Genomic DNA, 27,129 nt, shown 5'->3' with positions numbered 1-27,129 from the left:
GCACACAAATTCAAAAGCAAAAAAAAGAGTCGAGATCGATTTCCCACTGTTTCTGATACATCCACACCCACGGGACGCAAATATTTACCCACAAATCTAACCCTCTCATCTACAGTCCCAAACTGTTAACCCTCGCTCACTCAGTCTGTGATTTCTTCTGACATCTCTTGCTCATTCCATCTCAATGATTTTACAAAACCATCTTCCTTCCATACGAGTTTAACAGCCCATGGGGTCCCCCAGGAGGAGCTGGAATCTGCTGCTGGGGACAGGGAAGTCTGGGCTGGTCCCAGTACAGCCCGTCAGTGTCGCTGAGGGCCAGCTGGTCCCAGTACAGCCCGTCAGTGTCGCTGTGGGCCGGCTGGTCCCAGTACAGCCCGTCAGTGTCGCTGTGGGCCGGCTGGTCCCAGTACAGCCCGTCAGTGTCGCTGAGGGCCAGCTGGTCCCAGTACAGCCCGTCAGTGTCGCTGAGGGCCAGCTGGTCCCAGTACAGCCCGTCAGTGTCGCTGTGGGCCGGCTGGTCCCAGTACAGCCCGTCAGTGTCGCTGTGGGCCGGCTGGTCCCAGTACAGCCAGTCAGTGTCGCTGAGGGCCGGCTGGTCCCAGTACAGCGGGTCAGTGTCGCTGTGGGCCGGCTGGTCCCAGTACAGCCTGTCAGTGTTGGTATGTGGGCCTACTGGTCCCAGTACAGCCCGTCAGTGTCGCTGAGGGCCGGCTGGTCCCAGTACAGCGGGTCAGTGTCGCTGTGGGCCGGCTGGTCCCAGTACAGCCTGTCAGTGTTGGTATGTGGGCCTACTGGTCCCAGTACAGCCCGTCAGTGTTGCTATGTGGGCCTACTGGTCCCAGTACAGCCCGTCAGCGTCGCTGAGGGCTGGCTGGTCCCAGTACAGCCCGTCAGTGTTTCTATGTGGGCCTACTGGTCCCAGTACAGCCCGTCAGTGTCGCTGTGGGCCGGCTGGTCCCAGTACAGCCCCTTAGTGTTGCTATGTGGGCCTACTGGTCCCAGTACAGCCCGTCAGCGTCGCTGTAGGCCTACTGGTCCCAGTACAGCCCGTCAGCGTCGCTGAGGGCTGGCTGGTCCCAGTACAGCCCGTCAGTGTCGCTATAAGCCAGCTGGTCCCAGTACAGCCCGTCAGTGTCGCTGAGGGCCGGCTGGCCCCAGTACAGCCCTTCAGCGTCGCTGTGGGCCGGCTGGTCCCAGTACAGCCCGTCAGTGTCGCTGTGGGCCGGCTGGTCCCAGTACAGCCTGTCAGTGTTGGTATGTGGGCCTACTGGTCCCAGTACAGCCCGTCAGTGTTGCTATGTGGGCCTACTGGTCCCAGTACAGCCCGTCAGCGTCGCTGAGGGCCGGCTGGTCCCAGTACAGCCTGTCAGCGTCGCTGTGGGCCAGCTGGTCCCAGTACAGCCCGTCAGTGTCGCTGAGGGCCGGCTGGTCCCAGTACAGCCTGTCAGTGTTGGTATGTGGGCCTACTGGTCCCAGTACAACCCGTCAGTGTTTCTATGTGGGCCTACTGGTCCCAGTACAGCCTGTCAGTGTTGCTATGTGGGCCTACTGGTCACAGTACAGCCCGTCAGTGTCGCTGTGGGCCGGCTGGTCCCAGTACAGCCCGTCAGTGTCGCTGTGGGCCGGCTGGTCCCAGTACAGCCCGTCAGTGTCGCTGAGGGCCGGCTGGTCCCAGTACAGCGGGTCAGTGTTGCTGTGGGCCGGCTGGTCCCAGTACAGCCTGTCAGTGTTGCTATGTGGGCCTACTGGTCCCAGTACAGCCCGTCAGTGTTGCTATGTGGGCCTACTGGTCCCAGTACAGCCCGTCAGCGTCGCTGAGGGCCGGCTGGTCCCAGTACAGCCTGTCGGCGTCGCTGTGGGCCAGCTGGTCCCAGTACAGCCCGTCAGTGTCGCTGAGGGCCGGCTGGTCCCAGTACAGCCTGTCAGTGTTGGTATGTGGGCCTACTGGTCCCAGTACAACCCGTCAGTGTTTCTATGTGGGCCTACTGGTCCCAGTACAGCCCGTCAGTGTTGCTATGTGGGCCGGCTGGTCCCAGTACAGCCAGTCAGTGTCACTGTGGGCCGGCTGGTCCCAGTACAGCCCGTCAGTGTCGCTGAGGGCCGGCTGGTCCCAGTACAGCGGGTCAGTGTCGCTGTGGGCCGGCTGGTCCCAGTACAGCCTGTCAGTGTTGCTATGTGGGCCTACTGGTCCCAGTACAGCCCGTCAGTGTTGCTATGTGGGCCTACTGGTCCCAGTACAGCCCGTCAGCGTCGCTGAGGGCCGGCTGGTCCCAGTACAGCCCATCAGTGTTTCTATGTGGGCCTACTGGTCCCAGTACAGCCCGTCAGTGTTGCTATGTGGGCCTACTGGTCCCAGTACAGCCTGTCAGCGTCGCTGAGGGCCGGCTGGTCCCAGTACAGCCCGTCAGTGTCGCTGTGGGCCGGCTGGTCCCAGTACAGCCTGTCAGTGTTGGTATGTGGGCCTACTGGTCCCAGTACAACCCGTCAGTGTTTCTATGTGGGCCTACTGGTCCCAGTACAGCCCGTCAGTGTTGCTATGTGGGCCTACTGGTCCCAGTACAGCCCGTCAGCGTCGCTGAGGGCCGGCTGGTCCCAGTACAGCCTGTCAGCGTCGCTGTGGGCCAGCTGGTCCCAGTACAGCCCGTCAGTGTTGCTGAGGGCCGGCTGGTCCCAGTACAGCCTGTCAGTGTTGGTATGTGGGCCTACTGGTCCCAGTACAACCCGTCAGTGTTTCTATGTGGGCCTACTGGTCCCAGTACAGCCCGTCAGCGTTGCTGAGGGCCGGCTGGTCCCAGTACAGCCTGTCAGCGTCGCTGAGGGCCAGCTGGTCCCAGTACAGCGGGTCAGTGTTGCTGTGGGCCGGCTGTGTTCTAGAGCTGCTGTGGCTGTGTGGGGGGGCTGTGTTCTAGAGCTGCTGTGGCTATGTGGGGAGGTGGTGTTCTAGAGCTGCTGTGGCTGTGTGGGGAGGTGGTGTTCTAGAGCTGCTGTGGCTGTGTGGGGGGGCTGTGTTCTAGAGCTCTCCTGGAGGGTGGGTCTGCAGGTATTCTAGGTCTCTTTAAAACAGCAGCACCTGTAGAGCTGGGAGCAGCTGTTAAATTGGTCCACTAAAGCCAGTAACCACCTCCAGGAGTTAGAATGAAAAGACAGACATGCCTCCAGGACCAGGATTAAAGAGCTGTGCTCTAGATCAGTGGTTCTCAAAGTGTGTTCCGCGTACCACCAGTGGTGTGAGTGTGTGCCAGGTGGTCCGCGGGCTGACCTAGTCATCTTTCTTAAAGCAAGTCTAAGCAGCTCCATTCTTCACATTAACTTTTTAAGTAATAAAACATTTGCAAAATTTTAAATTTTGTTTGTAAAAATATTACTACTTTCATAAAATGTAATTAAATATTAATTTTAGTACATTAATAGATGATTTTTACAGGGTAAGAAGTGGACGTAGGCACAGGTGGTCCACCGCATCTGTGACTTGGTGTACTGTAAGTGGTCTGCGGCCCATAGAGCTTAGAGAACCACTGCTAGAGCAACCACAGCTACTGGAAGTCAGAGGTCAGCTGCTGGGAGGGACTTGACCTCTTATCAAGTGGAAACACACGCGACTAGATGACTTATCCAATTAATTCGTTCAATCAAGTAACTATAAAAAGACAAAACTGGACACCCCTGGAGGAGAGGACCTGCCCGGACCTGGGACTGCGGGAAACTGCACTGCCGCTGGTTCAGTGGGTCTCTCCAGGCTGCGCCAGCACCCCCTCTAGTGGCCCACAGACAGAATCGCACATTTCTCCCAACAGGAAACGGGGGTGAGGTGTTGCAGAGATTTTTATTTACACCATTTCCTGCACAGAGCCAGCCTCATGGATTGACTTCCTCAGCTCAGTGAGTGGAATCAGGGACTTGGCCATCACAGATTAGTACAGGGGCAGAATGAAAGACTCATCCCCTCTCTTCTGGCTAAAATCTTCCTGTTGTAAAAGAGGGAAATCATTCTCTTTTGTCCTCTGCGGTGCAGAGCAAGACGGCCGTCCTCCTCCCCTTCTCTCTCTCGCAGGGTTTCTGACGCGATCAGGTGCCACAGATCTCTGCTGCTTCCCTCTCTGGCTGGGTGACTGACCCCACATCCGTATCCTCTCCCTCTGGCTCTCTGGGACAGTTCAGCCCGACGGCGGCCCGTCGGGGCGTGCTCGAGGCCGCAGTCCCTCTGCGTGCCCTCAGGGGGCGCTGGCATTCATCTTCTCCTGGCAGCTCTCCCAGAAGGCCACCAGCCGGTTGTCCTTGTTGGCGCAGAAGTCGGTGAAGTCGCGCAGCAGCCGCTCAGCCAGCCTCTCGTCGCCCGTGGCCCCCGAGCGCCACGCCTTGGTCAGCATGGTGTTGTACGCCCAGTTGTAGCCCACCCGCTCCTCGCCGCCGAACAGGCTCTGATTGGACGAGCTCGTGGAGTTCCTTCGCCGTCGCTGCTGCCCCGTGGAGAACTTCCTCTTGGAGTAGGGAAGCTGGAGGAACACTGTCCCTGTGGGTGAGAGAGAGAGTCGAGAGGGAGGGCGACACAGGCAGACCTGGCTGCCCAGAGAGGACAGGCTGTGCTCCCACTGCCAGCGGGGAGAAATAGAGACAGAGGTGCACTTCCTACTGCACTGTGACAGATACTCTGGGATTAGAGAAACATTCTTCCTGAAATTCAGAAATCTAATCCCAGAGTTCCCACACCTGCCAGAATCACAATGGGTCCCAATCCTACTGGGAGAGGGAGGAGGGAACTCAGTTGAACTGGCCACCCAGTATGTGATCTCCTGTCGCAGCCTGAGGAACAGTGAGTCTGTCTTCCAATAATGCTCCAGCCGCCTACAGTATATGTAAATATTCTATGATATGTCTTTGTTGTAAATGTCTGTAGATTTTATTTTATTTTTTCTTTTGTTTCATGTTAATTTTATTTTTATTTGCTTTGGCAACACTGATTGTACCCATCGGTCATGCTAATAAAGCACCTTGAATTGAATTGAAATTGAGTCAGTGAGGTGGGAGGTGTGTGTTGCTCACCAGTGAGGTGGGAGGTATGTGTGTGTGAGTGTGTGTTGCTCACCAGTGAGGTGGGAGGTGTGTGTGTGAGTGTGTGTTGCTCACCAGTGAGGTGGGAGGTGTGTGTGTGTGAGTGTGTGTTGCTCACCAGTGAGGTGGGAGGTATGTGTGTGTGAGTGTGTGTTGCTCATCAGTGAGGTGGGAGGTATGTGTGTGTGAGTTTGTGTTGCTCATCAGTGAGGTGGGAGGTATGTGTGTGTGAGTGTGAGATGCTCACCAGTGAGGTGGGAGGTGTGTGTATGTGTGAGTGTGTGTTGCTCACCAGTGAGGTGGGAGGTGTGTGTATGTGTGAGTGTGTGTTGCTCACCAGTGAGGTGGGAGGTGTGTGTATGTGTGAGTGTGTGTTGCTCACCAGTGAGCTGGGAGGTGTGTGTATGTGTGAGTGTGTGTTGCTCACCAGTGAGGTGGGAGGTGTGTGTGAGTGTGAGATGCTCACCAGTGACGTGGATGTACTGCGACTTGTTTTCCGCAGGGAAGTTAAAGGCGGACGCAGAGAACTTGTCCTGGATGAAGCCGAACCTGTGGGAGATAGCAGGCAGTCCGTCAGGCTGACCCACAGCACCCAGCCCGCTCAGAACCCACAGCGCCCAGCCCGCTCAGAACCCACAGCGCCTACAGCACCCAGCCCGCTCAGAACCCACAGCGCCCAGCCCGCTCAGAACCCACAGCACCCAGCCTGCTCAGAACCCAGAGCGCCCACAGCACCCAGCCCGCTCAGAACCCACAGCACCCAGCCCGCTCAGAGCCTACAGCACCCAGCCCGCTCAGAACCCACAGCACCCAGCCTGCTCAGAACCCACAGCGCCCAGCCTGCTCAGAACCCAGAGCGCCCACAGCACCCAGCCCGCTCAGAACCCACAGCACCCAGCCCGCTCAGAACCCACAGCGCCCAGCCCGCTCAGAACCCACAGCGTCCACAGCACCCAGCCCGCTCAGAACCCACAGCACCCAGCCTGCTCAGAACCCACAGCGCCCAGCCCGCTCAGAACCCACAGCGCCCAGCCCGCTCAGAACCCACAGCACCCACAGCGTCCACAGCACCCACAGCGCCCACAGCACCCAGCCCGCTCAGAACCCACAATGCTCAGCCCGCTCAGGACCCACACTGAGCTGCAGCCTCACCTGGTCAGGATGGCCTCCTGGAGAAGCTGCATTCGGTCCCAGTAGGTCTCTGGTTCAAACCCTGCTGGCCAGACAGAGGAGGGTAATGGACAGAAGAATAAGATAGACACACTCACACTTCCTGACACACTGACCGGCTGACACACTGCCTGTCTGACACTGTGTTGCTGACACACTGCCTGTCTGACACAATGTCCAGCTGACCCATTGATTAACACACTGTCTGACACACTGGTCCTCAGTCCAGTCCAGATTGTGTGTGTGATTCCCAGTGTTGTGTGTATGATACTGTGATGGGGTTGACTCTGACCTGTTGTGTTGTAGCTATGCAGTCTCAGGGCTGGTTGTGTTGTGTGTGTGTCACAGTGTTGTGTGTCTTGTGCTGCGATGTGTGATGTGCTTTGAGGACCAGGTGGTTGAGGGAGCTCGTCTCCGGACTCTGGTCATTGCTTTTTAGATGTAGCCAGTATTTTATCTGCTCTCTTCTGTATGTTAGGTAACGATGGATAGAGGCCTAATTCAGCTTGTGAAGGGTGATCTTACAGAACTCTACTATGTTACAGAACTACTATGAGATTTTGTCCCGGTTACTGCAGTCCTGGTCAGTGACTGGACCCCACACTTCACAGGCTCGGTTTACACTTTCCAATACTGAGAGCACAAAGACCTGCATGCTGGGTAACCGAACCCGGTTCCCTGGGAGCTGACGGTCGGGCCAGAGAAAGGGCTCCAGCGTGCCAGTCTGCCTGCTCACCCTCGAAGATGTGCTCGCTGCCCTCCCTCAGCAAGCACGCCGTGCTGAGGGGGATGAAGAGCTGGGCACGCAGAGGGTCTCCGTACAGATAGCTGGGCAGGGCAAAGGGCACCTCCAGCACAGGGACCAGCAGGAAACCACAGGACGCAGCCTTGCGGTGCCAACCTTGGACCTACGGGCAACACACACTGAGAGAGAGGGCAGAGGGGGGGAGAGAGAGAGAGAGAGAGAGAGAGAGATAGAGAGAGAGAGAGAGAGAGGGGCAGAGAGAGAGAGAAAGAGAGGGGCAGAGAGAGAGAGGCAGAGGGGCAGAGAGAGACACAGGGGGCAGACAGAGACAGGAAGAAGAAGAGAGAGAGAGACAGAGGGGCTCTCTCAGTTGAACTGGCAGCCCAGTATGTGATCTCCTGTCACAGCCTGAGGAACAGTGAGTCTGTCTCCCAATAATGCTCCAGCCGCCTACAGAATATGTCAATATTGTATAATATGTCTTTGTTGTAAATGTCTGTAATATGTCTGTAGATTTTATTTTACTTCTATTTTTGTTTTGTTTCATGTAAATATCATTACTTTCATTTGCTTTGGCAACACTGATTGTACCCATCGGTCATGCTAATAAAGCACCTTGAATTGAATTGAATTGAATTGACAGAGGGGCAGAGGGAGAGAGACAGAGGGGCAGAGGGAGATAGAGACAGAAGAGAAAGACGGACAGTGGGGCAGAGCGATAGAGACAGAAGAGAAAGACGGGCAGAGAGAGACAGAGGGGCAGAGAGAGGAGAAAGACGGGGCAGACAGATACAGGAAGAAGAAGAGAGAGAGAGAGAGAGACAGAGGGGCAGAGGGAGAGAGACAGAGGGAGAGAGAGGAGAAAGACGGGGCAGACAGAGACAGGAAGAAGAAGAGAGAGAGAGACAGAGGGGCAGAGGGAGACACTGAGAGAATGAGGCACAAACGCAGGGGAGAGGAGGACCAGTCTCTGACCCTCACCATTTCGAACAGCATGGCTGCCGTCACGGCCATCCAGTGCAGCTTGATCTCAAAGGCGCAGCTCAGGGAGAAGCTGCCGTGGTAATAACAGCTGCACCACTCCATCCGCTGGCTGCGGTTATTGACATCGACATCCAGGGTGACCGTCTTCTGCTCAGGGACTGTGGCGGCTGGAGGAGAGAGGGGGGAGAGGAGAAGAGAGAGAGGGGAGAGGGGAGAGAGGAGAGAGGAGGAGAGGGGGGGGGAGAGGAGGAGAGAGAGAGGGAGGAGAGAGGGGGGAGAGAGGAGGAGAGAGAGAGGGGAGAGAGGGGAGGAGGAGAGAGGAGGAGAGAGAGAGGGGGGAGAGGGGAGAGGGGGGAGAGGAGGAGAGAGAGAGGGGGGAGAGAGAGAGAGGGGGGAGAGGAGGAGAGAGGGGGAAGAGAGAGAGGGGGGAGAGGAGGAGAGAGAGAGGAGGAGAGAGGAGAGAGGAGAGGGGGGAGAGGAGGAGAGAGGGGGGAGAGGAGGAGAGAGAGAGGGGGGAGAGGAGGAGAGAGTGGAGGAGAGAGAGAGGAGAGAGGAGGAGAGAGAGAGGGGGGAGAGGAGGAGAGAGAGGAGAGGAGAGGAGGAGAGAGAGAGGGGAGAGGGGAGAGAGGAGGAGAGAGGGAGGGGAGAGGGGAGAGAGAGGAGGAGAGAGAGAGGGGAGAGGAGGAGAGAGGGGAGAGGGGAGAGGGGGGAGGGGGGAGAGGAGAGAGAGGAGAGAGGAGAGGAGGAGAGGAGGAGAGAGAGAGGGGAGAGGAGAGAGGGGGGAGGGGGGAGAGAGAGAGGGGAGAGGGGAGAGAGGAGGAGAGAGGGGAGAGAGGAGGAGAGAGGGGAGAGGGGAGAGAGAGAGGAGGAGAGAGAGGGGAGGGGAGAGGCGAATGGGAGAGTAGGAAGGGAGAAGAGCCAGCGACAAAAACAATCCAGAACATGGGAAAAAATTAATGTCCTTCCCTCGAGCGCCTTTCAAACCGAGAGCCTGCGTCCAGCGGCAGCTCCCGCCTGCAGCAGAACTGGGGGCGCAGTGACCCTGGGGCTTATCCAGCCACGGCAGAGGAGTGACCACGCTGTCCTGACGGCAGCTGCCCATCGGAATGACTGCTCCCGTCACGCAGATCCAAATCACCTCAGGACCTCACTGCTCCTGCAGGCCGGGGCCACGGCAACACGGCAGCCGAGACGCTGACCGCTGCCGGCAGGGCTGTCTGTCCGAGGGCCGATTCTGGTGTTCGTAGGCCCTGGGCACTTTCACGCCGAAATGTGCAAATAGAGGGGTAAACGCCAACTGAAATCCATCGATGGCCATGATGCACTTTAAACTCTTCTCATGCTAAACCAGCTGACTGATGGAGCGAGTCGAGCGCCCGTCACTTCGCTGCTTCTAGTTTCTAGAACAGCCGCTAGAGAGGATTACTGATTTGGAGCTCCTGGGGTCGATCGCAAGCGTGTTGTTTCAGCTCGTTTTTCGTGAGTCACTAGTGTTTCCCTCCTTCGTAGGCCCTAAAGATTTCGTAGGCCCTCGGCACTGTGCCTGCAGAGACTAAAGGGAAATGCAGCACTGGTCTGTCCGCCCTGGAGGAGCCCCTGGGCAGTTCCCAGTTCCCCTGTCTGGCGGCAGGTACAGAGGGGAGTGGCCCCAGGTCACTCCACCCCACAGCTCCCGTCCGACTCCCTCCTGCAGCAGAGGGCCCCTCTGTGAAGTCGGGGTGGACTCAAGGACCATGCTGCCCGAGCACACACCCACCTCAGAGGACGAACCCGGACAGATTTGTACCGCAGTACAGCGTGGTAAATAGAGAGCCCGGCGTGAGGGTCCCCTGTGTCACCCATGACCTTTGAAATGACAGGGAGCAGGTTCCTCTCCAGAGCCAAGAGACAGAGAAATCAAACACGGGCATGCAGACACACACACAGTGCAAATCTGAGCAACATTAATTAATTCATTCATCGATAAGTGAATGAATTAATCAAGGGTGAGAATTACGGAGGCACAGAGAGAGACAGCCCACACCACTACACTACACGACCACAGCCAGCACTACAGCATGCACTACAGGCCAGAGACACCGGACAGTGCACTGATTCGGGGGGAGGGGGGAGAGGAGGGGGCGGGCTTGCATTCAGGATTGCAGGGATTGGATAGCCATGGAGCCCGGGGACTCCACCCTCTCCATGCTGGACCAATCACGGGGAAGGCCACGTCGGCGGGCGGGGTCGGGGGGGCTGCCAGGGGGAGGGGTTATAAAGGACGAGTCAATCAGCAGCAAGAGATCAATCTGATGGGGTGATGTCATGTGGAGGCAGTGATGATGTCACAGGGGTTTGGAGACCGACTGCTTCCTGTTTTGTCGCTGGTCGGCTCGTGGAGGCAGGAACCGCAGACGGGATTTGTTCCCCATGCCAGCGACAGGACAGGAGGCCCCCCTGAGTCTTTCTCTGTCTTTAGCAGCGGCGTGACGCCCACCCTCTGCCCCACAGCAGGAGGAAGGCCCTGGCTGTGTGAGGAGGAGGAGGAAGTGTGCTGAACGCCCGTGACATCACCCCCTGCTGACGCCCCCTGGCAGCGCCCGCGCGGGGAGGGGTGCTGGGGTGCTGGGGCCGGGTGTGTCTACCTAGCAGCGCTGCGGCCTGGCTCCGTCCCCCGAAGCTGCGGCTGAAGGAGCTGTGCCTACTTGCGTACGAGGCGGGCCGGCTGGGCAGCCAGGGCAGCAGGAAGGCCGGGATGTCAGAGTGCAGGCGCTCTTCCAGCGTGAAGGCCACCTCGAACCACTTCCTCTGGAACAGCGCAAAGTCCTCCAGCGCCGCCGTGTACCAGGCCGAGGGCTGGGCCTGCAGCCCGGCCTGGACCGCTGCTGGGGAGAGGGGGGAGCCCGAGTCAGAGCCAGGGGCCACAGGGGGACAGACAGGAGGACAGGGGGAGCAGCCCGAGTCAGAGCCAGGGGCCACAGGGGGACAGACAGGGGGACGGGAGAGCAGCCCGAGTCAGAGCCAGGGGCCACAGGGGGACAGACAGGGGGACGGGAGAGCAGCCCGAGTCAGAGCCAGGGGCCACAGGGGGATGGGGGAGCAGCCCGAGTCAGAGCAAGGGGCCCAAGGCCACAGGGGGACAGACGGGGGGGACAGGGGAGCAGCCCGAGTCAGAGCCAGGAGCCAGAGGCCACAGGGGAGCAGCCCGAGTCACAGCAAGGGTTCCGAGGCCACAGGGGGACAGACGGGGGGGCAGGGGGACAGACAGGTAGACAGGCAGATGACTCACTTCGGTCTGGATCCCTGTCGGCCACAATCCTATAGAAGTAAAAGCCGTAAACAAAAGTGCGCATGGCTTCTCCTGATGCGTGGGCAATGAGCTGGTCCTCCAGCATCTTCTACAGGAAGACAGACAGACGCAGGGTCAGATGTAGTCAGACAGAGACAGACAGGCGCAGGGTCAGATCCAGTCAGACAGAGACAGACAGGCGCAGGGTCAGATGTAGTCAGACAGAGACAGACAGGCGCAGGGTCAGATGTAGTCAGACAGAGACAGACTCAGGGTCAGATGTAGTCAGACAGAGACAGACAGACGCAGGGTCAGATGTAGTCAGACAGAGACAGACAGACGCAGGGTCAGATGTAGTCAGACAGAGACAGACAGGCGCAGGGTCAGATGCAGTCAGACAGAGACAGACAGGCGCAGGGTCAGATGCAGTCAGACAGAGACAGACAGACGCAGGGTCAGATGTAGTCAGAAAGAGACAGACAGACGCAGGGTCAGATGCAGTCAGACAGAGACAGACAGACGCAGGGTCAGATGTAGTCAGACAGAGACAGGCGCAGGGTCAGATGTAGTCAGACAGAGACAGACAGGCGCAGGGTCAGATGCAGTCAGACAGAGACAGGCGCAGGGTCAGATGCAGTCAGACAGAGACAGACAGGCGCAGGGTCAGATGCAGTCAGACAGAGACAGACGCAGGGTCAGATGTAGTCAGACAGAGACAGACAGACGCAGGGTCAGATGCAGTCAGACAGAGACAGACAGGCGCAGGGTCAGATGCAGTCAGACAGAGACAGACGCAGGGTCAGATGTAGTCAGAAAGACAGACAGACGCAGGGTCAGATGTAGTCAGACAGAGTCAGACAGACGCAGGGTCAGATGTAGTCAGACAGAGACAGACAGACGCAGGGTCAGATGTAGTCAGACAGAGACAGACGCAGGGTCAGATGTAGTCAGAAAGACAGACAGACGCAGGGTCAGATGTAGTCAGACAGAGACAGACAGACGCAGGGTCAGATGTAGTCAGACAGAGTCAGACAGATGCAGGGTCAGACAGACGCAGGGTCAGATGTAGTCAGAAAGAGACAGACAGACGCAGGTCAGACAGACGCAGGGTCAGATGCAGTCAGACAGAGACAGACAGGCGCAGGGTCAGATGTAGTTAGACAGAGACAGACAGACGCAGGGTCAGATGTAGTCAGACAGAGACAGACAGACGCGGGTCAGATGTAGTCAGAAAGAGACAGACAGACAGATGCAGGATTAGACAGACGCAGGGTCAGATGTAGTCAGACAGAGACAGACGCAGGGTCAGATGCAGTCAGACAGAGACACAGGGTCAGATGTAGTCAGAAAGAGACAGACAGACGCGGGTCAGATGTAGTCAGAAAGAGACAGACAGACGCAGGATCAGATGCAGTCAGACAGAGACAGACAGACGCAGGGTCAGATGCAGTCAGACAGAGACAGACAGACAGATGCAGAGACAGACAGACGCAGGGTCAGATGCAGTCAGACAGAGACAGACAGAGATGCAGGATTAGACAGACGCAGGGTCAGATGTAGTCAGAAAGAGACAGACAGACGCAGGATCAGATGTAGTCAGACAGAGACAGACGCAGGGTCAGATGCAGTCAGACAGAGACAGACGGACAGATGCAGGGTCAGACAGACGCAGGGTCAGATGTAGTCAGAAAGAGACAGACGCAGGGTCAGATGCAGTCAGACAGAGACAGACAGACGCAGGGTCAGATGCAGTCAGACAGAGAGACAGATGCAGGGTCAGACAGACGCAGGGTCAGATGTAGTCAGAAAGAGACAGATGCAGGGTCAGACAGATGCAGCGTCAGATGTAGTCAGAAAGAGATAGACAGATGCAGGATCAGACAGACGCAGGGTCAGATGCAGTCAGAGACAGACAGATGCAGGATTAGACAGACGCAGGGTCAGATGTAGTCAGAAAGAGACAGACAGACGCAGGATCAGATGTAGTCAGACAGAGACAGACAGACGCAGAGTCAGATGTAGTCAGACAGAGACAGACGCAGGGTCAGATGCAGTCAGACAAAGACAGACGCAGGGTCAGATGTAGTCAGACAGAGACAGACAGACAGATGCAGGGTCAGACAGACGCAGGGTCAGATGTAGTCAGAAAGAGACAGACAGACGCAGGTCAGACAGACGCAGGGTCAGATGCAGTCAGACAGAGACAGACAGACGCAGGGTCAGATGCAGTCAGACAGAGACAGACAGACGCAGAGTCAGATGTAGTCAGACAGAGACAGACGCAGGGTCAGATGCAGTCAGACAGAGACAGACGCAGGGTCAGATGTAGTCAGACAGAGACAGACAGACAGATGCAGGGTCAGACAGACGCAGGGTCAGATGTAGTCAGAAAGAGACAGACAGACGCAGGTCAGACAGACGCAGGGTCAGATGCAGTCAGACAGAGACAGACAGACGCAGGGTCAGATGCAGTCAGACAGAGACAGACAGACGCAGGGTCAGATGTAGTCAGACAGAGACAGACGCAGGGTCAGATGCAGTCAGACAGAGACAGACGCAGGGTCAGATGCAGTCAGACAGAGACAGACAGACAGATGCAGGGTCAGACAGACGCAGGGTCAGATGTAGTCAGAAAGAGACAGACAGACGCAGGTCAGACAGACGCAGTCAGACAGAGACAGACAGACGCAGGGTCAGATGCAGTCAGACAGAGACAGACAGACGCAGGGTCAGATGCAGTCAGACAGAGACAGACGCAGGGTCAGATGCAGTCAGACAGAGACAGACAGACGCAGGGTCAGACAGACACAGGGTCAGATGCAGTCAGACAGAGAGACAGATGCAGGGTCAGACAGACACAGGGTCAGATGTAGTCAGAAAGAGACAGATGCAGGGTCAGACAGATGCAGCGTCAGATGTAGTCAGAAAGAGATAGACAGATGCAGGATCAGATGCAGTCAGACAGAGACAGACAGACGCAGGGTCAGATGCAGTCAGACAGAGACAGACAGACGCAGGGTCAGATGTAGTCAGACAGAGACAGATGGGATCAGGCAGACTGGCTGCTACAGGTGGGGCAGGGCAAGGGGCGGTACCTGCATGATGTCAATGGCCATGCCCTGTGTAGCCACGCCCTCCACGTTGCTGACCAGCCAGTGAACGACCTCCGCACTGATGAAGCAGTTGGGAGGAAGACCCTTTTGCTCAGGGAGGAGCTGCACCCCTGTCCTGCAGGACACAGCACCCCCAAATTCACAAGGAGCACATAGTACCCCAAAATCACAATGTACACACAACACAAATTCACAATGCGCATATAACACCCCCCTAATTCACAACACACACACACACACCACATCCAAAAAAATTCACACTGCACACACCCCTCAACACTCCCCCACACACACTGCACACACCCCTCAACACCCCCACACACACTGCACACACCCCTCAGCACAAGGGTGTACACATCCCTTAGCAGCACACACAGGCTGCACACATATCTCAACAGCACACACACGCTGCACACGCATCTCAACAGCACACACACGCTGCACACGTATCTCAACACCACACACACGCTGCACACACATCTCAACACCACACACTGCACACGCATCTCAACAGCACACACACGCTGCACACGCATCTCAACACCACACACACGCTGCACACGCATCTCAACACCACACACACGCTGCACATGTATCTCAAGACCACACACACGCTGCACACGTATCTCAACAGCACACACACGCTGCACATGTATCTCAAGACCACACACACGCTGCACACGTATCTCAACAGCACACACACGCTGCACACGCATCTCAAAACCACACACACGCTGCACATGTATCTCAACAGCACACACACGCTGCACACGCATCTCAACAGCACACACACGCTGCACACGCATCTCAACAGCACACACACGCTGCACATGTATCTCAAGACCACACACACGCTGCACACGTATCTCAACAGCACACACACACTGCACATGTATCTCAAGACCACACACACGCTGCACACGTATCTCAACAGCACACACACGCTGCACACGTATCTCAACACCCCACCACGACAGGCCAGATGGCACTGTTTTCTCACGTCGGGTGCTTGAGAGCTTCCAGTATCTCTGTCAGTGTGGAGGAGGAGGTCAGGCTGGACGCTCCTGGGGCCTGGGCACTGCAGGAGCACAGGACAGACATGAGCAGCACTGCGGAGCTCTGCATCTTGCACTAATAAGTATGTTCCTCATTTTAGATTGTACTAAAAATTGAGTTTTTTAACTACAGACATATTTATATATATTCTTGATAGATAACATACACGATTCATTTACTGTGCTCGCAAAGAGACATTAGAAAGTCACCTTCTGAACATATACCTGGTCTCCGTAGCAACTCCAGATGGTGGCCCCGCCTCTCCAGAATTCTGAGACCCAACCGGACCCCCCAGCTGGTTAAAGCCCCCGGGTCCAGTCCTCTCCCCTGATTGGACAGCTGGCTTCTCTGTCACTCCGCTCTCAACGGGATTGGTTGCTGTCTGATCCACTGACATCTAGGCCAGCACAGGAGTCGCAGTCTAAGCTTCAAGAAAACTGCACCTTCTACAGCACAGTCTGACCCCCCCATCCTACCAGAGCTGGACTGAGGTTTCTGGATGTTGTTTCCAGAAGCCCAAGCTAGACTGGGAGCCGAGTTCTGCTGTTCAGACTGCAGTTTATGAAGTGACAGAGGCTGCAGTGAGACTCTGACATCAGCCCCACACAGACTGGTCTGCAGTCTTCTCTGTGTGTTCAGACAGACAGACATGCAGGCAGGCAGAGATCAGCAGGCAAAGATCAGCAGGCAGGCAGGCAGGCAGGCAGGCAGGCAGGCAGAGAGACAGGCAGAGAGACAGGCAGAGAGACAGGCAGAGATCAGCAGGCAGACAGGCAGGCAGGCAGGCAGGCAGGCAGGCAGGCAGGCAGGCAGGCAGGCAGAGATCAGCAGGCAGGCAGACAGGCAGGCTGAGATCAGCAGGCAGAGATCAGCAGGCAGAGATCAGCAGGCAGAGAGACAGGCAGAGATCAGCAGGCAGACAGGCAGGCAGACAGGCAGGCAGACAGGCAGGCAGGCTGAGATCAGCAGGCAGGCAGACAGGCAGACAGGCAGGCTGAGATCAGCAGGCAGAGAGACAGGCAGAGATCAGCAGGCAGACAGGCAGGCAGACAGGCAGGCAGACAGGCAGGCAGGCAGGCTGAGATCAGCAGGCAGGCAGACAGGCAGACAGGCAGGCTGAGATCAGCAGGCAGACAGACAGGCTGAGATCAGCAGGCAGGCAGGCAGGCTGAGATCAGCAGGCAGGCAGGCAGGCAGACAGGCAGACAGGCAGACAGGCAGACAGGCAGACAGGCAGACAGGCAGACAGGCAGACAGGCAGACAGGCAGACAGGCAGACAGGCTACGATCAGCAGGGAGCACTGAGCATTAATACAGGCAGGGAGCTCCACACACGGACCCTGTTCTAGCCACTTAGACAGGCAGAGCATCCTGGCGCACACGCGTGTGACACGCCACTCCATCGTTGTCAACGCATGCTGGGACTTGAGTTGATGGGCAGACAAACGAGCTCAGTAAACGAGAGAGGCAGCAACTGGACACACAGCCGGGGGATTTCAGACACATGCAGCTGAGGGGCAGGAGAGGAGTCTAACTGCCCCCCCGGGGGCAGAGGAGCGGGGTCACTGACCTGGGGGTGGAAGATGGAGGAGGAGCGAGGGCTGCGAACAAACTCCAGGAGGAAGGCCCCGTCCTGTCAGCGCAGAGAGAGGGAGACAGGGAGAGAGGAGGAGAGACGGGCGCAGGGAGAAGGAGGAGAGAAAAGAGCACAGAGAGCTAAAGAACACAACCACCACAGGACCACAACCCACAGCAGACAGCACAGAGCGAACAGGGCTTTCAGCACACAGCGCCGGGGCTCCCAGCTGCGCCACAGCACGCGCCCCCGCCCCCTCGTGCTCACCTTTCGGGGGCTGTCCACAAAAGTCGGCGTCATGGCAACAGCCACCGTGTCGCTCGGCGGAGCTGCAGATTTCCCAGCCAGCATTGCGGCCTGATGCTCCTCGAGGCTCCTGCTCGGGAAGCACAGCGCATCGTTAACCGCGAGACGGCCCAGCCCCGCAGCGTCCCCAGACGCACCGCAACGCGACACTCCACCACCAGGGGGCGGCGGGAACTCACTTGTGATTCGCCTCCATCTCCAGCAAGGCTGACAGGGCTGAAGTTCCCTTCTTGCCCACAGGGGGCGCTGTGGGCTCCTGGGGGTAGGCAGCCAGCGGCCCTGACACCGGCAGACCCTTCATCGCTGCTCCCTTCTGTGAGGGGGATTGAAGACCGAAACTGAACAACAGCAGCCGGCAGCCCTATCACCCTGTGACTCGCCACCGGCAGCCCACTGAAGCCCAGCACTGTGAGCCTGGCCAGTACCTGGAGGGGAGACTCCTGGGAAAGCTAAGGCTGCTGCTGGAAGAGGTGTTAGTGGGGCCAGCAGGGGGCGCTCACCCTGCGGTCTGAGTGGGTCCTAATGCCCCCAGCGTACGGACGGGGACACTATACTGTAAACAGGCGCCGTCCTTCGGATGAGACGTAAAACCGAGGTCCTGACTCTCTGTGTCATTAAAAATCCCTATATGCTGCTGCTAGGTAGGATAATATGAAAAAATAATATTAACTTTCATTCATATGCTGATGACACTCAAATATACATTTCGTTTACACCAAACAACAACTCTTCTATTATCACTTTAGTTAATTGCATTAATGAAGTAAACACTTGGATGTGTGAAAATCTTTTGTTACTCATAAGGTTATACATTAGTAGTAGGCTATAAGGTATGAGTAAGCTAGGCTGAAGTAATAGGTCTTCAGTCTGGATTTGAATACTGTGGTTCTGTTGTTTTGAGGCAACAATACTCATAGGACTACTATAACTTCAGCACTTAACTCAGAGGATTTAAAAATTTGCCTCAAAGACTCTGCACTTAACCTAGGCGTCATATTAGACACAAAACTCTCATTTAACTCATGTTAAAACAGTATCTAAAACATGCTTGCTACAGTTAAGAAATATTGCAAAACTAAAGACACTAAAAACTGAAGACACAGAGAAATTAATACACGCTCTTGTATACAGCAGGCTAGACTACTGTAATGCCCTACTATCAGGGTGCTCCGGACTTCAAAATCCTTCTACTTACAAGGCTCGCAGAGGTCAGGCACCTGTCTATCTAATGGAACTTATTCATGTTGACCATCCACGTCGCCCACTTAGATCACAGAAGGTCTTCTGCAGGTCTTCTTCATATTCCACGCATTAATAAAAAAACAGTTTGCGATAAAAGCCTTTAGTTACAGGGACCCTAGCTTATGGAAGACTCTCCCACCCCATATTCAGGATGCCGAGTCAAAGACTCTCCCACCCCATATTCAGGATGCCGAGTCAATCTCAGTATTCAAATCCCAACTGAAGACCTATTACTTCAGCCTAGCCTGCTCACACCTTACATTATAGCCTGCTGCAACCATGGCTGCTGGTGCTGCTGTACATCCCATTGTGTGTCTCTGTGTTGGCCCACCAGGTAGATACATCTGCTCTGACCAGACTATCCTCCTCTCCTCCCCACATGTCCTAATGGCGCCCGGGCTGGGCACCATCTGAGCTGGATGCTGCATCATTGCCATGGATCCAAGAGGGACATCGTGGATATAGCTATCGTTAAGGAGGATTTTGCTGGTCTACAGAGATCTGCATGGAGTACTGACATACAGAAGACATGATGGATGGATGGATTAATACCCTCATTCATTTATTTCCTTTTTTTTAAAATTATATAATGTAAGCATGCCCAAAGAGTTTTTTTTTCTCCTTACTAAGGAGTTTTTGGTTCCTCTCCTCCATTGTCTTCTGGTCTTTTCTGTTCTGTATTCACAACATGTAGGGTCACCTACTTTGTTAAGCGCCTTGGGGGCAACCTTGTTGTGAAAGGCGCTATATAAAAATAAATTGAACTGAATTGAATAATAATCCCCATCTCTGAACTGGCTTCATCACTCTGCTCTCCTCCCCACTGAGAGCTGGTGTGTGGGGAGCGGACTGGCGCATCATCCAGGTGGGGCTGCACACTGGTGGCGGTAGTGGGATTCCCCATTACCTGTAAAGAGCTGTCAGTGGAGAGTCCAGAATAGTGCTATAGAAGTGTGAGGAATTATTACTGTCAACAATGCGACCGAGAGCCCCTCTCAGGCCTCCTTCCTGCCACTCCCAGCGACTGACCCGGATCATGCGGTCCGAGCGGTGCCGGCGCCGGATGCGGTTCAGCCCCTCGGTGAAGCGGATGAAGCCGTCCAGCAGGGCCCAGTCGTCGGCCTCACCGTGCGGCCGGTCGCCGTACACGTCACAGCGCCCATCGCCCTCCGCCATCCGCCGCACCGCCGACACGCACGCCGGCAGCAGCAGGAACCGCGTGCGCCAGAACTTCAGGGAGTCGATCAGGCTGGGAGAGAGCCGGGAGTCACCGGAATATCAGACACAGCGGGAGAGAGGAGAGAGCCGGGAGTCACCGGAATATCAGACACAGCGGGAGAGAGGAGAGAGCCGGGAGTCACCGGAATATCAGACACAGCGGGAGAGAGGAGAGAGCCGGGAGTCACCGGAATATCAGACACAGCGGGAGAGAGGAGAGAGCCGGGAGTCACCGGAATATCAGACACAGCGGGAGAGAGGAGAGAGCCGGGAGTCACCGGAATATCAGACACAGCGGGAGAGAGGAGAGAGCCGGGAGTCACCGGAATATCAGACACAGCGGGAGAGAGGAGAGAGCCGGGAGTCACCGGAATATCAGACACAGCGGGAGAGAGGAGTGAGCCGGGAGTCACCGGAATATCAGACACAGCGGGAGAGAGGAGTGAGCCGGGAGTCACCGGAATATCAGACACAGCGGGAGAGAGGAGAGAGCCGGGAGTCACCGGAATATCAGACACAGCGGGAGAGAGGAGAGAGCCGGGAGTCACCGGAATATCAGACACAGCGGGAGAGAGGAGAGAGCCGGGAGTCACCGGAATATCAGACACAGCGGGAGAGAGGAGTGAGCCGGGAGTCACCGGAATATCAGACACAGCGGGAGAGAGGAGAGAGCCGGGAGTCACCGGAATATCAGACACAGCGGGAGAGAGGAGAGAGCCGGGAGTCACCGGAATATCAGACACAGCGGGAGAGAGGAGAGAGCCGGGAGTCACCGGAATATCAGACACAGCGGGAGAGAGGAGAGAGCCGGGAGTCACCGGAATATCAGACACAGCGGGAGAGAGGAGTGAGCCGGGAGTCACCGGAATATCAGACACAGCGGGAGAGAGGAGAGAGCCGGGAGTCACCGGAATATCAGACACAGCGGGAGAGAGGAGAGAGCCGGGAGTCACCGGAATATCAGACACAGCGGGAGAGAGGAGAGAGCCGGGAGTCACCGGAATATCAGACACAGCGGGAGAGAGGAGTGAGCCGGGAGTCACCGGAATATCAGACACAGCGGGAGAGAGGAGAGAGCCGGGAGTCACCGGAATATCAGACACAGCGGGAGAGAGGAGAGAGCCGGGAGTCACCGGAATATCAGACACAGCGGGAGAGAGGAGTGAGCCGGGAGTCACCGGAATATCAGACACAGCGGGAGAGAGGAGTGAGCCGGGAGTCACCGGAATATCAGACACAGCGGGAGAGAGGAGAGAGCCGGGAGTCACCGGAATATCAGACACAGCGGGAGAGAGGAGAGCTGGGAGTCACCGGAATATCAGACACAGCGGGAGAGAGGAGAGAGCCGGGAGTCACCGGAACAGAGGAAACACTAGGAGAGAGAGGTGACAAGTGAAGAGGGAAGAGAATCACCCTTCTCGCCATGCTCCACCCTCCCCCTTCAGTACCTGAAGTCCTCGGATCCGGCCGAGCAGATGTACTGGTCCAGGTAATTCCACTTGTACTCCTCCAGCCGCTCGTGGCTGAACTCCACCCAGCAGGACTGGAAGTGACCGTCCGAGTGGGAGGGACACAGACTGTAGCTGTACTGGATCTGAGCACATTCATAGGGGTACCTGAGAAAGCACAGCACCCCAGAGAGACACGTCACAACAAGAACAAGAATGCAACACAGCACAGTGAGGTCACGTCACAAGGACGGTAACACAGAGCAGTGAGGTCACGTCACAAGGACAGTAACACAGAGCAGTGAGGTCACGTCACAAGGACGGTAACACAGAGCAGTGAGGTCACGTCACAAGGACAGTAACACAGCACAGTGAGGTCACGTTACAAGGACAGTAACAGAGCAGTGAGGTCACGTCACAAAAACAGTAACACAGCACAGTGAGGTCACGTCACAAGCACAGTAACACAGAGCAGTGAGGTCACGTTACAAGGACAGTAACACAGCAGTGAGGTCACGTCACAAGGACAGTAACATAGAGCAATGAGGTCACGTCACAAGGACAGTGACAGAGCAGTAAGGTCACGTCACAAGGACAGTGACAGCGCAGGGAGGTCATGTCACAAGGACAGTAACAGCGCAGGGAGGTCATGTCACAAGGACAGTGACAGAGCAGTAAGGTCACGTCACAAGGACAGTGACAGAGCAGTGAGGTCACGTCACAAGGACAGTAACAGCGCAGGGAGGTCATGTCACAAGGACAGTGACAGAGCAGTAAGGTCACGTCACAAGGACAGTGACAGAGCAGTAAGGTCACGTCACAAGGACAGTAACAGCGCAGGGAGGTCATGTCACAAGGACAGTGACAGAGCAGTAAGGTCACGTCACAAGGACAGTGACAGAGCAGTAAGGTCACGTCACAAGGACAGTAACATAGAGCAGTGAGGTCACGTCACAAGGACAGTAACACGGCGCAGTGAGGTCACGTCACAAGGACAGTAACAGCGCAGGGAGGTCATGTCACAAGGACAGTAACAGAGCAGTGAGGTCACGTCACAAGGACAGTAACACAGCACAGTGTGGTCACGTCACAAGGACAGTAACACAGAGCAGTGAGGTAATGTCACAAGCACAGTAACACAGAGCAGTGAGGTCACGTCACAAGGACAGTAACACAGAGCAGTGAGGTCACGTCACAAGGACCGTAACAGTGCAGGAAGGTCACGTCACAAGGACAGTAACACAGAGCAGCGTGGTCAAGTCACAAGGACAGTAACAGAGCAGTGAGGTCACGTCACAAGGACAGTAACAGAGCAGTGAGGTCACGTCACAAGGACCGTAACACGGCGCAGGGAGGTCATGTCACAAGGACAGTAACACAGCAGTGAGGTCACGTTACAAGGACAGTAACACAGCGCAGGGAGGTCACGTCACAAGGACAGTAACACAGCAAAGGGAGGTCACGTCACAAGGACAGTAACAGAGCAGTGAGGTCACGTCACAAGGACCGTAACACGGCGCAGGGAGGTCATGTCACAAGGACAGTAACACAGCAGTGAGGTCACGTTACAAGGACAGTAACACAGCGCAGGGAGGTCACGTCACAAGGACAGTAACACAGCAAAGGGAGGTCACGTCACAAGGACAGTAACACAGAGAAGTGAGGTCACGTCACAAGGACAGTAACACAGAGAAGTGAGGTCACATCATAGGGACAGTAACAGCGCAGGGAGGTCACTCACTTGGGCAGGTACCGCGTGACGGTGATGATCTTGTCCTTCAGACACACCTTGTGGAAGGTGCGGCCCATACTGAGCCAATACTGACTCTCTTCCTCCTCCGGCCTCTTGCGGGACACCAGCCCTGGGGAGAGACACGGCGCAGGTATAAGAGAGGCAGGGGCCCGAAGAGACCCCCCCATCCCTCCCCCCCTGTACCTCTGGAGTAGAGGGGGCTGCTGCTGAGTGGGGGGGCGCTGGAGGGCAGGGGGGTCCTGTTCCGGGGCTGGACGATCAGCTGGTAGCCCTGCATCAGGCGCTGGCAGATGAACTCCTCGAACACCTGGGGGGCGGTCAGCACCGGCGCGTCGTCCTCTCGCCTGCAGGGGGCGCCGACACAGAGTTGAGCAGGACAGACCCTCCCCCTCCCTCTTCCGACAGCAGACATTCCCCCTCCCCCACGAGCTCCTCCCCCCGCCTCCTCCCTCCATCCATCTTCCTCTCAGCACCCCTCCTCTCCCTCTCCTGCCTCCGCCCCCTCCCCTCCAAACCACCCAGCCCCTCCTTCTCACCTCTCTCTTATCCCTTCTCCACCTCTTCCCTCTCCTGCCCCCAGCTCCTCTTGCCATTTCCATCCACCCCTCTCATCTCCTCCTCTCTTCCTTTCCTCCACTCACCCCTCCCCTTCTCTCCTCTCATCTCCTCATTTTCTCCCCTCTGCACCCCACCCCCCTCCTGTTTCCCCCCCTCCCGCTCCCTTCTCTCTCCTTCCTCCCCTCTCTCCTCTCTCTCTCCTCCTCTTCTCACCCCTCTCTCCTCTCAATTCAATTCAATTCAAGGTGCTGTATTAGCATGACCGATGGGTACAATCAGTGTTGCCAAAGCAAATAAAAATAATAAAATTAACATGGAACAAAACAAAAAATAAAAGTAAAATAAAATCTACAGACCTATTACAGACATTTACAACAGAGACATGTTATAAAATATTTACATATACTGTAGACAGAAGGAGCATTATTGGGAGACAGATTCACTGTTCCTCAGGCTGTGACAGGAGATCACATACTGGGCTGCCAGTTCAACTGAGTTCCCTCCTCCCTCTCCCAGTAGGATTGGGACCCGTTGTGATTCTGGCAGGTGTGGGAACTCTGGGACTAGATTTCTGAATTTAGGAAAGAATGTTTCTCTGTACTTTGTCAGGGTCTATTTCTTTTTGTTGTTTCTTATCTAGGTCAAATATTCGGCTGGTGTGTATTGTCTGTTTAGGGTTCCGTAGCATTCCAGTTTATGTTGAGTTTGTGTGTGTGTGTCCCAGTGTGTGAGATATTGCTGTTTGATCTGTGCTGTGATGTGGTGGAGTCTGAGTTGTGGTGCTCTAGCAGTGCTGTCCTGATGCTGGTTAGTGTCGGTGTGGCTCAGGTCAGTGAGCCTCAGGACCAGCTGGCTCAGGGGGCTCTGTTTTGGGCTCAGCTCTTGGCTCAGCAGGGCTTTGTGGTGGTAGGAATTTTGGTCGCTGTTTTTTAGGTGTAGCCAATACTTTAATACTCTTTTCTGTATGTTTATCAATAGTGGGTACTGGCCTAATTCAGACCTGCACCCGTTGTTAGGTGTTTTTCTCTGCACACGGAGGATGTTTCTACAGATCTCCATGTGCAGAGTTTCTGTGGGGTGTTTGTCCTATTGAGTGTACTCCTGGTCTGTGAGGGGACCCCACACTTCACTGCCGTATAGGGCAATGGGTTGGATTACACTTTGAAATATTTGGAGCCAGATTCTTGTTGGTGGGTTGATGTTGAAGAGCCTCCTTCTTATTGCGTAGAAAGCCCTGAGTGCCTTCTCTCTCAGTGCCTTCACTGCCAGGTCAAAACTCCCAGATGAGCTGATGGTGAGCCCGAGATATGTGTAGCTGGATGTGTGCTCCAATGTGTTGTTGTTGAGTGTGAATTTGTACCTGTTTCCCTGAGGTCTGGCTTTCTTCTGGAAAACCATAACTCTGGTCTTGTCCAGATTGACTGTCAGCGCCCAGGTCTGACAATACTGCTCCAGCAGTGCCAGGTTCTGCTGCAGCCCCTGTTCTGTGGGTGACAGCAGGACCAGGTCATCTGCATAGAGCAGGAACTTGATTTCTGTGTTGTGTAGTGTGAGACCAGGAGCTGCAGACTGCTCCAACATTCCTGCTAATTCGTTGATATAGATATTGAACAGTGTTGGGCTCAGGCTGCAGCCCTGTCTCACCCCACGGCCTTGGGTGAAGAATTTGGTCCTTTTGTTTCCAATTTTCACTGCACATTTGCTCTCTGAATACATTGATTTAATTATGTCATACACTTCGCCCCCTATGCCACTTTGGAGTAGTTTGTAAAACAATCTTTCATGCCAAATCAAGTCAAATGCTTTTTTGAAATCGACAAAGCAGGAGAAAATTTTTCCTTTGTGTTTTTGGTGGACGTGTTTGTCTATCAGTGTGTGTAGGGTGTAAATGTGATCAGATGTGCGGTGATCTGGTAAGAAGCCAATCTGACACTTACTCAGGACATTGTGTTTGGTAAGGAAGGCCAGTATTCGTATATTCAGGATACTGCAGAATACCTTCCCCAGGTTACTGTTCATACAGTAACTCTCTCTCCTTCTCCTCCCTCTCCCCCCTCTCTCCTCTCTCTCCCTCTCCTCCCCTCTCCCCTCCGCCCCCCCCTCTCCTCCCTCTCCTCTCTCTCTCCCCTCTGCCAGACCTGTCCAGGTCAGTCTGGGGCAGCAGGTCATAGCAGCCCTCAGTGTAGTCGTTCTGCAGGCTCTGCCTGTCGGGGAAGTAGTCAGTGGTGAGGGGCAGGCAGGCGGGGGTGGTCAGGGACTTCCAGTCCACCCCGACGGTGCAGCAGAATCCCGGCACTGTGGGGGGAGCAGACAGCACCACAGCTGTCAGAGCAGCACAGCCCACGCCCACAGCGCAGGGGAGAGCGTGGGGGAGACAGAGCGAAGGGGACCGAGCACAGAGCCATCAAGGCAGAGAGGAGCGAGAGAGAGACAGACAACAGGAGAAAGAGAAAGAAAGGAGAGTGTCAGTATCGCTGCTCTCAACGTGAATCACAGTGACAACCTCCTGTTCCTCATGCAAGACAGGTGCAGCCTCTGGCGTGCAGGTGAGGGTTAACGACTCACACGGAGAGCAGAGCTGACCGATGGTTCACACGGGACCACAAGCCCGTGCATCACAGAATCGATACATGTTCATGCCACACGTAATCGACACATGCCGGTACTGCACATAATCAATACATGTTCATGCTGCACATAATCCATACATGCTCATGCTGCACATAATCAATACATGCCTGTGCTGCACATAATCAATACATGCCTGTGCTGCACATACAGTAATTAATACATGCTCATGCTGCACATAATCAATACATGCCTGTGCTGCACATAATTAATACATGCTCATGCTGCACATAATCAATACATGCCCGTGCCATACAATCAATAAATGCCCGTAATTGCACATAATCAACAATTGTTGGATCTGTTGGGTTATTTAGAGAAGAGCTGCCAGTTTTTAGCATGACTGCAGAGAGAGAGACAGGGTCTCCTACAGACAGAAAGAGAGACAGGGACTGTGGAGAGAGTGACAGGCGTATGACAGAGAGAGAGACAGGGTCTCCTACAGACAGAGAGAGAGACAGGGACTGTGGAGAGAGTGACAGGCATATGACAGAGAGAGAGAGACAGGGTCTCCTACAGACAGAGAGAGAGAGACAGGGACTGTGGAGAGAGTGACAGGCGTATGACAGAGAGAGAGACAGGGTCTCCTACAGACAGAGAGAGAGACAGGGACTGTGGAGAGAGTGACAGGCATATGACAGAGAGAGAGACAGGGTCTCCTACAGACAGAGAGAGAGACAGGGACTGTGGAGAGAGTGACAGGCGTATGACAGAGAGAGAGACAGGGTCTCCTACAGACAGAGAGAGAGACAGGGATTATGGAGAGAGAGAGACAGGGTCTGCTACAGAGAGAGAGACAGGGACTGTGGAGGGAGAGACGGGAACAGTGGAAAGAGAAATAGAGAGAGACAGGGTCTTCTATAGAGAGAGAGACAGGAACTGTGGAGAGAGAGTAACAGGTATATGACAGAGAGAGACAGGGACAGATTCCACATTCCTTGCTCTCTATGCCAGCAGGCATGAATGGACATGAACACCCAGACCTGCGGACCGGGAGGAAACGGACTCTGTT

General features: G+C 55.5%; 1 protein-coding gene across 16 annotated transcripts in view; it reads right to left on the bottom strand.

The window, feature by feature from the left end:
* Nucleotides 1–3,807: 3,807 nt before the first annotated feature.
* depdc5 (DEP domain containing 5, GATOR1 subcomplex subunit) overlaps nt 3,808–27,129 on the bottom strand; it is a 44,358-nt gene continuing 21,036 nt past the window's right edge. For 3 of the 16 annotated variants that reach the window (XM_088936031.1, XM_088936044.1, XM_088936032.1), the window contains 18 exons: nt 25,628–25,811; nt 23,115–23,275; nt 22,920–23,040; nt 21,179–21,346; nt 19,542–19,761; nt 17,450–17,583; nt 17,232–17,340; nt 16,959–17,021; nt 15,598–15,785; nt 15,333–15,410; nt 14,315–14,447; nt 11,220–11,328; nt 10,576–10,815; nt 7,949–8,118; nt 6,959–7,130; nt 6,205–6,265; nt 5,519–5,601; nt 3,808–4,513 (listed from right to left, as the gene is read on the bottom strand). In XM_088936031.1, the coding sequence (XP_088792157.1) occupies nt 4,215–4,513; nt 5,519–5,601; nt 6,205–6,265; nt 6,959–7,130; nt 7,949–8,118; nt 10,576–10,815; nt 11,220–11,328; nt 14,315–14,447; nt 15,333–15,410; nt 15,598–15,785; nt 16,959–17,021; nt 17,232–17,340; nt 17,450–17,583; nt 19,542–19,761; nt 21,179–21,346; nt 22,920–23,040; nt 23,115–23,275; nt 25,628–25,811 (2,693 nt within the window). In that variant the 3' untranslated portion in view covers nt 3,808–4,214. Of the gene's footprint in view, nt 4,514–5,518; nt 5,602–6,204; nt 6,266–6,958; nt 7,147–7,948; nt 8,119–10,575; nt 10,816–11,219; nt 11,329–14,314; nt 14,448–15,332; nt 15,411–15,597; nt 15,786–16,958; nt 17,022–17,231; nt 17,341–17,449; nt 17,584–19,541; nt 19,762–21,178; nt 21,347–22,919; nt 23,041–23,114; nt 23,276–25,627; nt 25,812–27,129 lie in introns of all 16 variants that reach the window. The other 13 variants (XR_016094357.1, XR_016094358.1, XR_016094359.1 and 10 more) reach the window with 13 other exon arrangements.

The sequence above is a fragment of the Atractosteus spatula genome, chromosome 17, assembly GCF_055471065.1.
Source record: "Atractosteus spatula isolate fAtrSpa1 chromosome 17, fAtrSpa1.hap1, whole genome shotgun sequence".
In the NCBI taxonomy this organism is placed as follows: domain Eukaryota; kingdom Metazoa; phylum Chordata; class Actinopteri; order Semionotiformes; family Lepisosteidae; genus Atractosteus; species Atractosteus spatula.
Note: the sequence above shows the minus strand (reverse complement) of the source record. Positions and strands in the feature narration are given on the sequence as shown.